The sequence below is a fragment of the Falco peregrinus genome, chromosome 1, assembly GCF_023634155.1.
Source record: "Falco peregrinus isolate bFalPer1 chromosome 1, bFalPer1.pri, whole genome shotgun sequence".
Classification (NCBI taxonomy): Eukaryota; Metazoa; Chordata; class Aves; order Falconiformes; family Falconidae; genus Falco; species Falco peregrinus.
Genome location: NC_073721.1, coordinates 96535561 through 96548355, shown reverse-complemented (window position 1 = coordinate 96548355; position 12795 = coordinate 96535561). Strand labels below are relative to the sequence as shown.

At 44.9% G+C, this 12795-nt stretch overlaps 1 protein-coding gene across 5 annotated transcripts in view; it reads right to left on the bottom strand.

Annotated features, from left to right (window-relative positions):
- Positions 1–113: 113 nt before the first annotated feature.
- Positions 114–12795, bottom strand: part of FBXO34 (F-box protein 34) — a 40299-nt gene continuing 27617 nt past the window's right edge. For 3 of the 5 annotated variants that reach the window (XM_055811192.1, XM_055811188.1, XM_055811196.1), the window contains 2 exons: positions 11643–11842; positions 114–2881 (listed from right to left, as the gene is read on the bottom strand). In XM_055811192.1, the coding sequence (XP_055667167.1) occupies positions 697–2881; positions 11643–11719 (2262 nt within the window). In that variant the 5' untranslated portion in view covers positions 11720–11842 and the 3' untranslated portion in view covers positions 114–696. The other 2 variants (XM_055811201.1, XM_055811208.1) reach the window with 2 other exon arrangements.

Below are 12795 nucleotides of genomic sequence, written 5' to 3'. Positions count from 1 at the left end.
TTTCTACAGGAAGCATGTCCAAACTACTTCACAGTACCAAGTTTCTGCCACATGTTTTACAGTATTTTTATTGTGGGGCAAAAGTCTTACAAGAGAAAATCTGGTAAGGCAGATCTAGGAATGCACATTTTATTTATGTAAAAAAAAAACCACGAACAACAAAAGAAACAGAGCACGGGTAAGGTAGACAAGAACTTTTTATACTCTGACTATACAATAATATTCCTCTTTTTTTTTTTTTTTAAATCCACTGCCACACTACTATAATGGACCTGTTCTAGTCTAACTTTAGGGTTGTCCAGTTAAGTTGTCTGCAGATTCTTTAAACAAGTTGACCTTTACCTATTTAGAGTTTCTTCTCAGAAACATTCATATATTATACAGGATATACAGATTTTGAAACAAGACACTTAAAACCACACACAACTATAGCCGCAACACTATCATAGCTGCATTGTAGTGATTACATTGTTCAGCCAGCTGTAGACTCTGTATGTACAATTAGTTTTTATAGTGTTATTTACATAGATGGACTAAAAGCTATCTTTAATCTAAAAGGTAAAGGCTCTTGTGTTTAAGTATGTGCAGTTTCATAGCCCTGTGAAAAAACACACAACAATTATATACACTGTAAACAGCACAAGGCATGAGAATCTCCTCCTACCCCAAACAATCTTGCAGGAAAGTGTATGTGCACTAATACTCCTCTTCCACTTCAGCTCCCGCTCCTCTGGTTTTCTTATGAATAGCACGGTTAAAGCTGTGGCAGGCAGGAACCCAATGATTGTCATGAAGACCCAACTTACAGCCTGGGATGCCCTTCTGAGACCGGTGACAGCACATCCAGTACCCGGGCCCATAGGGTAAAGCCTGGCAGTATGGTTTGGGATGCCACCGGCACAGCGATACGTCCCCTTTCACGTACTTCTTCTTGCACTGCTTGCAAGGGTCCTCTCTGTAGCGGGAATCACGGACCCAGCGGGAGTCTGCTGGCCTGATGTTGTAGTATTCAATGATGAATTTGAAGTAGTAGCAAGTGCATTTGAGGGCAACCAGACTCCTAGTAGGAAGCAATCCAAAGATCTTCACTATGATGTGGTGAGGCAAGAAGGCCATATACTGCTGAGGCTCCAACAGCTGCTGGATTTTAAACCTGGTCTCCAGAAAGTCATGCGAAACCTGCCTTTTTAAGCAGGAAGCATCAAGTACTTGCAAAGCCCCTTCTGTCGGAGGAACAGGAAGGGCAGATGGCTCTGTAGGGACACCGCTTCTGACACACGACCTGTCAGATGCCAAGGCATCCTCATCCTCATTTTGGACTACTTCTCCTGGCTTTTCTTGGGTACTTTCCCGTAGTGGCTGTTGCTCATGAGCAGCAGGCTGGTCAGCCTGGAGGAAGAACAGCCTCCCTGGGAGCGGATCTTCACTAGCACTGGAGTTGGAGAGCTTCTCTTTCCTGCATCCCTTCTCAGTCTTGGTGACCGATATACTGATGCATAAGGGCTCCTTCCTAGCAGGATGCAGACTTTGCTTTGGGAAAATTACAGGCTCTTTCGCTATGCAATCAAGAGTCGCGTTCTTGCTCCGCAAGGAATCCGGCAGCAACCTGGCAGCAGCTGGACATGCAGACAGCAGGGGTCTGGGAGGCTCGATCCGCGTTTCAGAATCACTCCTGCCAGCAGCTACAGCCAATGCTGTATGAGCAAGTCCCGAATTCACATTCCCCATCTGAGTATCCAGCCCAGAAGGAAAAGGCTGCTGAGCAGAGGCAGCACCATCCCACAACTCTGTGTCACCCAGAGGACCACAACACCCTCCATACCCAGCTTCTGCTACCCCTGCCTCCTCCAAGCCATCCCCCTGAGCCAGGACCCCCGAGGAGACCTTCCCCACCTCGCCCTCGGGCTGGGTGCCGCTCGCCAGGAGCACCCTCCCGACATTTCTGCGGAAGCTGTTGTTCCGCGAGAGGCTCCCAGCCTCCCTCTCGCTCTGCTGCCTCAGGCACTCTGACTCCAGCTTGGCCACCATGTCCAGCACACGCACAGGCTCGCTCTGCTGCTGCTCGCTATTGCTGCAAGGTCCCCTCTCCACATGGACCTCGCAGGCCCCGGCAGAGGAGAAAAGGTCTGAGCTGGGAAGCGCACCTTTAGGCTGAGCGCTCAGCCTCGTAGCAGAAGCAGGCATGCAGGTTTTAGCACAGTCTACCAATAAAGCACTTGCTCGCTGCTCCAGAAAGGCTACCATCTCTATCACCGAGAGGGACCGGCCTGGGAACACACCCTCACCGCTGTCATTCACGTAATGCACCGAACAGTGCTCGATGCCGCAGGCGAAAGGCTCTGGCTGGGAGCACCTGGCATTTGCCTCCCTCATTCTTTCCAGCTGAATTTTGGCTTTTTTAAGATCTACTGATTTTTTCCTGCGTTTAGCTGTTCTTCCGTCAATATCCCACGTGCTTTTGATTTTCACAGAGCCTAGCCGGTTGTTGTTGCTGCATTGCTGGGCTGCAAAGAACGCAATCTTCTCCTTCGTATTGCCAGGTTTCACTACAGCCCAGACATCCAGCGGTCCTTCTTCTTCTCCCTGGTGGATGGTTGCAGAGAGGGCATTCTTCTTTTCCCTTGCACTTGGACCATCCGCTGGGCCTTTCCCATTCATATTGCACATAGTATTTGGATAAATAATCCCCAGAAGCTTTTGAGATGGAGTCACAAAGGAGGGTTTTGGGAAAACGCTCAGTTTGGTGCAGTTGGTATATTTTTCTTCTTGTGCTGGTCTCTGATGGCTCACAGGTGAGCCTCTCAGAGAATCCTGGCTTATTTCTGGAGATCGCTCTTTCTTCTGTAACTTCAGATATGGCTTTAAGTGCATACCAGAAACCCTAGGAAAAGAGAAAAGGAAGAAGTTATAGCTGCAAAATATGCCTGCCTGGAATTAGAGAAGGTAGCCCGGAGTAGGCACCAGCATACCTCCCACTCCATGTCAAGCAGCCCACACCTCAACAGGGACACATGAGAAAGGAAAAGCAGCAACCAAGAATGCAGCACCTGCCCTTGGAGAACTCCTTGTAACAGGATCATGATCTTATGGACAGCAGAGATCTTCCTGTTACAGAAATCTGTTTCCAGGGAATTGCAAGGAGAAATGCCAACGTTTAACTTATATGTGTTGTGCAGACTCTAGAGTCAGAGCTATCCTTCTGTCCGTTCATTTAATCCAGCTGTAAGGTACATGTGGGTCAAAGGGTTTATCTTGACATTAGCTACCAGATATATAGATAGATATGTTCTTTTCAGTAGATACAGTACAGTTAAAGCTGAAAAGGAAAATTAGTGAGTGTAATTATATTCATCAGAGATCCCAGCAGATATCTGATTCCCTAATACCACCCAAGATTAAACCTATCCTTTAGTGTATCAACAAAGGCAAATCTGGTGTGCTTTCCCATAAGGGTTCTTATGCTATATATATCACATGGCCCTCCAAAAAAAGTGACAGAAGCAGCACATACAGCTGAAGAGAACCACTTTCAAGGATGTGGTTTTATGGTTAGAAATTTAAGAGCTGTAAAGGAGACACTTGGATGCTGCTGACATTACAGCAGCAGCACCACTGCTGCAACAGTCCCAGGCACTCGACTCCTCCTTTCAGTTACACCTTCGCACTAATCTTCAATTCAAAGCTCAAAACCACAAAAGCCCAGGGCACTGCCACATGGGATGCAATTATCAGGAGACTTCAGCCTCTTCTCCCAGGAGTATCACATAAGCATATTACAGAACTAACTATAGATTATGTTTCCATGGTAATCTTTGAATTGTTACAGGTTCAAATTGAATTGTTGAAAGGTTCAAAAAGGACTTTTTGAAACACGGATAATCCACGCTTGCTAGTTTGAGAACAGCAGGCTCAATGCCACATTTACCACAAGCTGATACGGACACAGACAGAGAGTATGTTTCCCTTGACAGCCACCACCAAAACAACTGCTTTAGTATTGCGTTTCTAGCCTAAAAACAGCTTTTAATCAAAAAACTCAAGCTATAATGTCTAAAAAGTGGGTCAAATTTATAGTTTAACACCTGCAGTTCGCACACATAATAGGTTTGTATCAGACAGACACAGCCAAAGTCCAGCTGGGCTCTCCCTGCCATGCCACGGTGCAGCTGGGACACACACCTACCTCAAGACTCCCTCAGTGATGCTACACACAGGGTACCCATGGGGTCAGCACACAAGGAGCAAGGAACCCAGCACACCCACCCCTCGAGCAGACCCTCCAGAGCGCACAGGATGGCTGTAAGAGGGAAGTCTTAACAGCAGACACTGACCTAGAACACACATGGACATGCCGTAGGAGCAACCTGGAGCACAGCTCGGGGACCTTCTGGGCAGCCCTGCCCCACGGGATAGCCAGGGCTGCAGACTGTCCACAGTAACGGCTGGCAGAACGGAGAGCTGAGCCAGAGAGCACCACAGCCAGCCAAGGGAAGGCTCTGAAAGCAAGATGCTCCACTTCCAGCTGCTAACACAACACACACAAGCACACAAGGGCAACAACTCAGCCAGGCACCACCTGCACCTCTTCTGCACCAGAAGCGGCCATGCTGCTTAACCACTGCTTACCCCTGAGGTTTTGCTTCCTCCTCCTGGCCCTAGCGATAAGAAGTGAGGGGATGGGTGACAAGTGCTGGTAGAGGATTTGGCGAGGTACATCAAGAGGAAGGGCTTGGTTCACCTTCCTAGGAGCGTGCATAAAACCTAGGGGACCCCTCTGGTCCATGCAGTGCTTTGAAGGCCAGGAGGCAGTCACTGGAAAGGGATGCCGTTATGTTCTCTCCCCTCCCAATTGCATAGGAAGATCATTACCTCACTCTTGCAACCAGTGCCAAAACCATCTGCAGTTCACCTACAGCCTGTGACGATGTGAGTCCTCATTACTGCAGATACCCCGATCTAGTCCCTGGGTTAGATCTCTCCCCATGCCTTCTGCATGCCACTTCCAGCTCTTGTTGGAATTGGGTCACCTCCCAATTCAGTCTCCTCTGCAAAACGCAACCGAGTTGTTTTGTTTGCCTTCTCAGTTGGATGCTAAAAACTGAAATAATCTGATAAAAATAGAACTTCAGGGTGCTGAAACAGATGAAAAGGGAGAATGGGGAATCAGTGCTGCTGTAGTTTGTTCCAGCTTCGTTTTCCATAGGGTCTGCCTCATTTCGGTTGCACTTTACAGCTAAGCAGGGTCAGGCCACCGATGTGCTCGGGCCAGAGCAGCAGGTGAACCACTGCAGCAAGCCGCTGCAGAGAACGGTGCCTGCGGCCCTGCATTCTCCACCCAGAAGGGCATTTTGGAGCTGGGTTTTTCAGACTAGAGAAAGAAAAGCTCTGATGGCTGCCCACCACCGTACCCTGGGGAGAAGAGGTGAATACAATTAAATACACGACTCCGCACGTTCAGTCTCATGAGCTAGAAACAGAAGATCAAATTCAATTCATGAGTTTTCATGCCAGGGTGTTAGAAAGATGAGCTGAACGTGTTTTTAAAAGGCTTTCTTCAAGCAGTTTTCAGGAATCGAGCAGGACAATCGGTTCAACACCCTTCATTAAAAGAAGATGCAAAACAAACGTGAGACCAGGTTTTATACGAATGAAAACAGGACCAAACTGGTTACCCCAACATGCTTAGAGGACACGTTTAGCCAGCAAAGTTGGTTCAGCTGCTCCCAGCTATTTCTGGTCTATGGAAAAAGACAAAAGGGCAGAGTTATGCCTCACCTATTACAGATTTCTCATTTAAGGTTATATTTCCTCCTGTGTTTCAGTTAGTCCCTGGCTCAGCCAACAATACCATTTAAGGTTGAAAAGTTATAATTTACATAACAAAATTATGCCTTAGTCAGAAGTTTTACTGCCAGAATAATTGCCTCATTTGAATTCAGCATTCAGTTCATTGCACTGTTTTAATGGATCCAGATTTAAAGAAAACCTTCATTTAATAACTCCAGACAGCTATAAAGAGTACTGCTAACTCCACCTGACCAGCTGAATCACACAGTGCCATCTGCCTCCCAGTTTTCAGGCAGTGGGGAAGAGAACTTAACTTCCATTTTAGAAGAGTTAGTAACAAACCTTACCTGAAGGTGTCACTTGGAAAATACAAGCCCCCACTCCCACACCCTTTGTGGTGAGCATTAAGAACAACAAACTGAGGCAAACAGAGCTTCTTCCTCACACAGCAGCAGCACATTTCATTTCTAGCTCCCAGAATTAGAACAAGGCTTCCCAGCAGAAGTTTCTTTGAAGATGAACCAGAGCCCAGCCCTCACCCACAGAATACCTTTTTTCTACAACATTTCAGTGCTGGCAAGCAGAGAATTGCGGCAGCTGAAGTTAAGTTTTTAAATATTTAAACACACAAAAAGTAGCTGTTAAAAGGTGAACTCACTGACAATTCCCTATGATACTTAATTCCAGAATAATTCTGTTTGTTCCCCTCCACCCTTTAAGTCATCAAGCTTTCCAATTTCATTTTGAGAGATTACTCTTCAGAAATTCATGGAGTAAGCATAAAAGGTTTTTCAATCCTAAATGTGCCATTTTGAACTGCTGATAATTCTGCCAGGAACGATCAGCACTGAAACAACTAGCTCTGCTGTCTTTATACTGTTATTCCATCCTTAGGATGATGAAATAAAAGGGCCAGTTTTTCTATTTCTCATCAGCTGCATCTGAAAAACAGGATACTTACACTTGTGGAATGACACTGCTGTTTTTACAGGTTGTAACTACAGCTTGTTTCCACTACAGTTTTATCACGTTAGTTACTACAACGGATTGATATGGAAATATATGCCTTTATACATGCCCAGGCACGCACGCACCCCTCCTCTCTCTACTGAAGGGAAAACCCATAAGCTGCCACACCAAGCTGGTCAGAATCTTTCTGCATCCTTTTTTACGTATCTTCTAAATCACAGCAGCCTGAAAAAATAATATATTTGCTCTAACGGCAGCTCCAAAGTTGGAGGTAAAACTGGTAGAACAGGCTCAGTTTTCACTGCTCCTTTCTGAGATCCAGAGAGCCCAACTGCCCCTCACTGCACCTGGGTCAGGGACTCTCACAATGCCCCACGAAGCCAACAGATTTCCTCTGGCCAGCAAGAACAACAACAACGTGCGATCTGCTCAAACAACATAATCACACTGCAAGTTTTCTGGGCAAAGCACCGGAAGGTTTTAAGGTGAAAATTTCAGTCAAAACCCCAAAGTTTCCTGTGGATTTCTTCTTGTAAACACTTAACCCCAGTTGACAAAAGTTCCTAGCATTGTTGACTGCACATGCAGTGCCAACTACAACTCTGAAAAAACCCTCAGGACATACCAACACAAGGCAGGAGCCAAAAACAAAAAAAAAAGAAAGAAAAAACCTAACTACAATAAAACCCACAGCAAGCAAACCTCTGGCAAGGCATTTCTCTTCCCTGGCATCCCATTTCTCTGTCTATAGAGCTTTGCTCCTCTCTAAAGGACACTGACAATTATGAAGGACTGAGTACTGAATGCAAGTTAAGCTATGGTCAACCCCTTGTTATTTCTGGAAGAACTTGGTGGGTCCTTTGGGCTCAGTCTCCAGCACCATTTCCATCCCCTTCGCACTGCCAGGGCAAGGCAAAGCAGACAGAGCTGCTCCAAAGGCATTCCACGGATCCTGCCAGGGCGGGAAAATCCCAGCCAGAGCAGCCGGGATGGAAGACACTCTGCTACTCAGTGGAGCTTGTTCTGGCATGTGGCAAGTGTCCAAGCTTGGGGAAAAGCAGGTTGGGAAGCACGATGCTCCAGATCAGGGGCGGGTTTGCCTTCAGCAGCTGCGGAGGCATCCAATTTCTAGAAAACCCACTCCCTTGCAGCAGTAACTTCATATTAAAGCAACCGCTCCTGACCCACCTCCCAGCACCTGCAAAACCACCTCCTGCATCAGAGATCAAGCGAGGATTTTTGTGGGCTTTGAAGGTAAACAGAAGTTATCGGACTGCTGAAGCGGCGCTCTCCACTTGAACAGCGAGCCTGGGGAGAAAAAGGAGCAAGCTGAACATGTGGGGCAGAGCTGGCCCAGAAGAGCCGAGGTGCTAAATGCAAAGTAGGTGTCTAACTCTTATTGCATCCCCCACTGCTTGTTCACCCACACCAGGCATTCAAATGGCCTGACTTTGGTGTTGACAACATCCAAATACAACTGCACACAGGAGCAGCTAAAAAAATTTATCGCGTATAAAATCCATCTTCTTCACCAAGTAGAGGTTTAAGGTGAGATTGCACACCCGAGCCCAACACACAGACTACTCTAGTCTGAGGGATCCCACCCATTAGTAAGTTTTAAACACATTTTAAAGTAAACACACACACATATGCCCTTCAGCATAAAGCACAGCAGCCTCAGCTACCTTCTAAATTCTACACAAGTGCCATTGCTTTGCCAGTCTTTTATACAAAAGCACTTAGCGTGAAGCGAGTGACATAGAAGCAATTCTTTGTTGAGCCTGAGGAAGCTCAAACCCATGCTCCCCGCTTTCCAACTGTACTACAGATGACACAGGGATGACAAAGCGGAAGGGAACAAAATAAACTGAAAGATTTGGTATTCAAGATTATAAGATGCTCCAGAAACACGTAGCTCCGATGATAGGATAGCACACATGCCTGTGGTGGAACAGGCTAAGGTGAGAAGAAATCACAGAAGCATGGTAAGAAAAGAAGTGGTGGTTTTATACAACTGCCCAGAGCAGCACAGGTAAGTGACATGTTTCCTTCTGGAAATGTTCTTTCTTAACATCTGGTTTCTAATTTATTGACTGCAAGAGGGCCTAGACCTTTCTTAATATCACGGCACAACAAATTTCTTCAAGCAGTTAATGAACCACAAGAGTGATGCTATTTAGTCCTTATTTTTGTGCATACATAATGAGAACACATGAGAGGTTGTAGCAATTAACCTTGGACCACACTATCTTTATTATTTAATTCAAAGTTCAAAAGAGAGAATAAGCAAAAGTAGATTGAAGGCAAGTCATCAGGTTGTTCTTTTGAAACTCAAGACCGAAAGGAACTGGATCATGAAGTCAGCTGCCTTGCAGTGCAAAGGATTTCACTGCAGACAGCACAACCCAGCAAGCATTTTCCAGGAGTCAAAAAGCTGGTTTCATTATTAACAACACATCCCAAGAACACAAGAAACCACCTGAATACATTCCTCCTTCAGGAAGGATACAAGAAGCAGACACAGGTTTTGAGTCACCAGGTCACATCACTTAGAAACCTGTATCTTAAGCGATCAAGAAGCCTTGGAATAAACAAGAGAACCGGTGCAGTGTTAAGACACAGCAAAAAGATTTCAAAACAAAGATGGTAAACTGTTCTTCAGTTTGTGGGAAAGGACAGAGAGAGAAAGAGGGCTGCAAACAAGGTCAGGGCAGAGATTAAGAGTACTCTAGGTACAGCACAAGACACCAAATTCAACTTTGCATGATTTTTAAAGAGGGGTGGGAACAGTGATCTTGAAGGCAAAAGCCCAGGGGCTAATTTGAACAAAACCATTGGTGTGAGGGGGAGGATTACAAAGCTTCATGAAAATTGTGAGGACTGGCTCATGTCAGCTTTAGAATCCAAAATAGACAGGCTCATAAACTGCAGGCCTAGAAGCAAGGTTTATAAACCTCTTGAAAGGCAAAAATTTGAGTTAATAAAATGTGGCACATCGGAAGTGGCACTGCAAGGGAGAAAGAGATCACAGCCTCTCTGGGCCTGGCAGTCTGATTTCAATATAAAGGTGCTTTGCAAGCAAAGAGGATTAAGGTGACACAGGGAAAAAGGGGGAAGAGGAAATAGTTCAAAAAGCCAGACTAACCTGAAGGTTCTCAAAAAAGTAATCTTTTTAGACAAATGTACTACATCTTCCTCACATGGACTTCAGAAGGCACAAGGAGATTTACTGGCTAAGACAGATTGGCAGAGGAAGGGAAAACAGACAAAGGAGCTGGCTTAGCAGCAGACGGCGCCAGGTGATGCTGAATAAGAAAATACCAGCCTGCAAACCAAAGACATGCCTCTAAAATCAGCCTTAGGAACATCCGATTTTGTTAGGAATTACCTCAGCACAAATACTATAGGTGCACTCACAGAAATGAAGGCATTTCCAAAAATGCAGAGGCACAAAACATCAAGTAACAGAAACTGAAGCAAGTTTTGAAATACAGATGGTGATGCACCAGCAAGCTGAACACCAAGAAGTTTTGGAGGTAACTAAGAAAGGTGCATTGGCTACCACAGACATATCCGTGAAACAGAGGTAAGCAGAGGAGATTCTGTGATACTTTCAAGGCAGCAGTGAAAAGCCCTCCTGCCAGATTGTGCCCTGGAACGCGACATACACTTTTTGACACCACTCAAAAGTGATACATCCACACTGAGAACAAGAACACACACACTTTGTTATTCAAGAAGCTACTAGGTAACACCTAGGTCATTTAGCACAGCAAAACCACAGATGAGGCTATACAACCATATTTTATAGAATACAGCAAAAGTAGTAAACCACTGAAAAAAAGAAGCAGTCCTTAGACAAAAGTTAATAAAAAAAACACACTAGCTCAAATGAGTATATAAGCTGGCACAAATGTTGCACTTCTGCAAATCAAAAGAAGGTTCCTAATCGCACATCTTCGGTAACGGCTTAATCTATGGGAGGAGAGAAGAAAAGACATAACTGTTTTTAGGGTGGACCAAGTTTACAAAAGGGATTATGAGATACTGCTTGGGAAAGCAAGGAGCTGGGTGACCCAGGAAGTCTCTTCCAGCACTAAATTACCATGAAACTAACATAGCAAGCATATGCTGTCTACACAACCACAAAGAACAAAGGTTAAATTTTGCTTTAAACCCACACAGCTTTTGGAAACCAGAAAGCTGGCTCTCTTCCTCCAGACTGAGGAAGTTTAAGAGTCTTGGTTTCAGAAAAAGAAAAAAAAAAAAAGAGAAACATATATTTTCAAGTAGTTTGAACTCAAACAAACTGGCTTGTTCTTGCATTTGCATAAGGACAAGTTGTTCTGTACGGTGTTCCTATAATGAGACACAGTGAGAGGCGTTCACTTAATTGTCACAAGCAGAAGTGTTTGAAATCAATCATGCATTTCTTATTAAGACAACACACAGGAGAGTGGGCAATACCATATCTGAGCCTAAACTAATTTAATTACTCCATAGTAAGACAAACCGCAACAATGACTGCCAGTATTTCCACTTGCTTTAAGCTGACTGTATGTTTTAAAGCCTACTATGACAAGCCATTCTTCAATTTTTACTACAAAACCATGCTCCCAAACTAATTTACAATTGTTGCTAAAAACCCCAAAGATTTCTCCAAGTACAGCACCAGCTGTAGTGACTCTACAGTTGTCATTATCAATTAAAAATGCTAAAGAATGTTTCTACTTTTAAGCCATTACAAGATTACAATAAAACACTATTCGCAAGTAAGAATTTAGACCAAACATTTGAATGACACTCAAGACAATAGGAAAGTAAGGAGAAGGCTGTTATCAGTGCTAAATACTTAACCATGGGCAAGCCAGCCAGTCTGTTCATACCGTTTGACTTGATGGAAAGTGGAAGATGTGGAATTTAGCGGTTCCCTGTGGAGGCCAGCTCTGCAGGAACTCTTCATCGTAACTACCTCTCCAGCTAAGGCACACCGTCACAGCCAGTCCATCCTGGGTTACACGCAAGGCTTCCCCATCAGCTTTCCTTGCCCCACACAGAGCTTCACCGTGTCTCTGCCACCTAGAAACTGAACAAACAACCGGTAAGTAAGATCACGTTCCAGTACAGCAGCAACTGAAGCACAGATGGTCAGGACAAGGATTCTTTCCCAAGAAAAAGAAAAATACATGAACTCATATATGCAGACACATACATACAAAAGATATATATAACAATATAAAAGAACTTAACACCATTATGCCATTATCGCAGCACGAGTTTCTGAACACCATTAAAATACAAACTAACACACCCCCCAACAGCCTGTCTGCACATACAATGCTTCCTTCACCTTATATATGACTGCAGCACTACCTTGGCACCTCCCATGGAACACGCTGTGTTCCCAGTTCCATGCAAACAGGACGCACAAGATCTTTCTGATTAGCACTGCATCAAGCTTTGGAGGGTAATCGCTGCTAGCAGTAAGATTTGATGCTGCCAGGAGTCAACGTTAGCATTTTAATCAAAATAATGTGGCTGATTACATAAAGGACAAAACATGACACTATGCAGCCTCCAAGCCTTGTGAAAGCTGCCCGGTCTTTGCATCACACACAGATAAGACCACAGATTTCACCAGAACAAAACTGTTCTGCACTATCTCTCATTCGCACTAGGTTGCAGCCTTCTACACCTTGTCCTTGGAGTAGACACTTGATGTACTTAATGGCGCCTTCGTGTACTTTGATGGTGAAAAAAAAAACAACCTTCAAGTTGGAACATAAAAGGAAAGAGTGACACAGCAAAAGAGCTCTGGAAAAACTCAAATACTCAAGCCTGAATTGCCAACAATTGTTTTAAAGATTGTCTGCTTCCTCTCTAGAGGACCACGCACAGTGATGCTGCAATAAACAAATGCCATTGGAAGACGCTAACTATAGAGCTGTGTCCCCAGGGGATTTGTGATTTAGCACAGCAGGTTGTTCTTTCCTTTCCAGCAGCTCCGCCCAGTGCTCCTACCGCTGCCCTATTCCTACA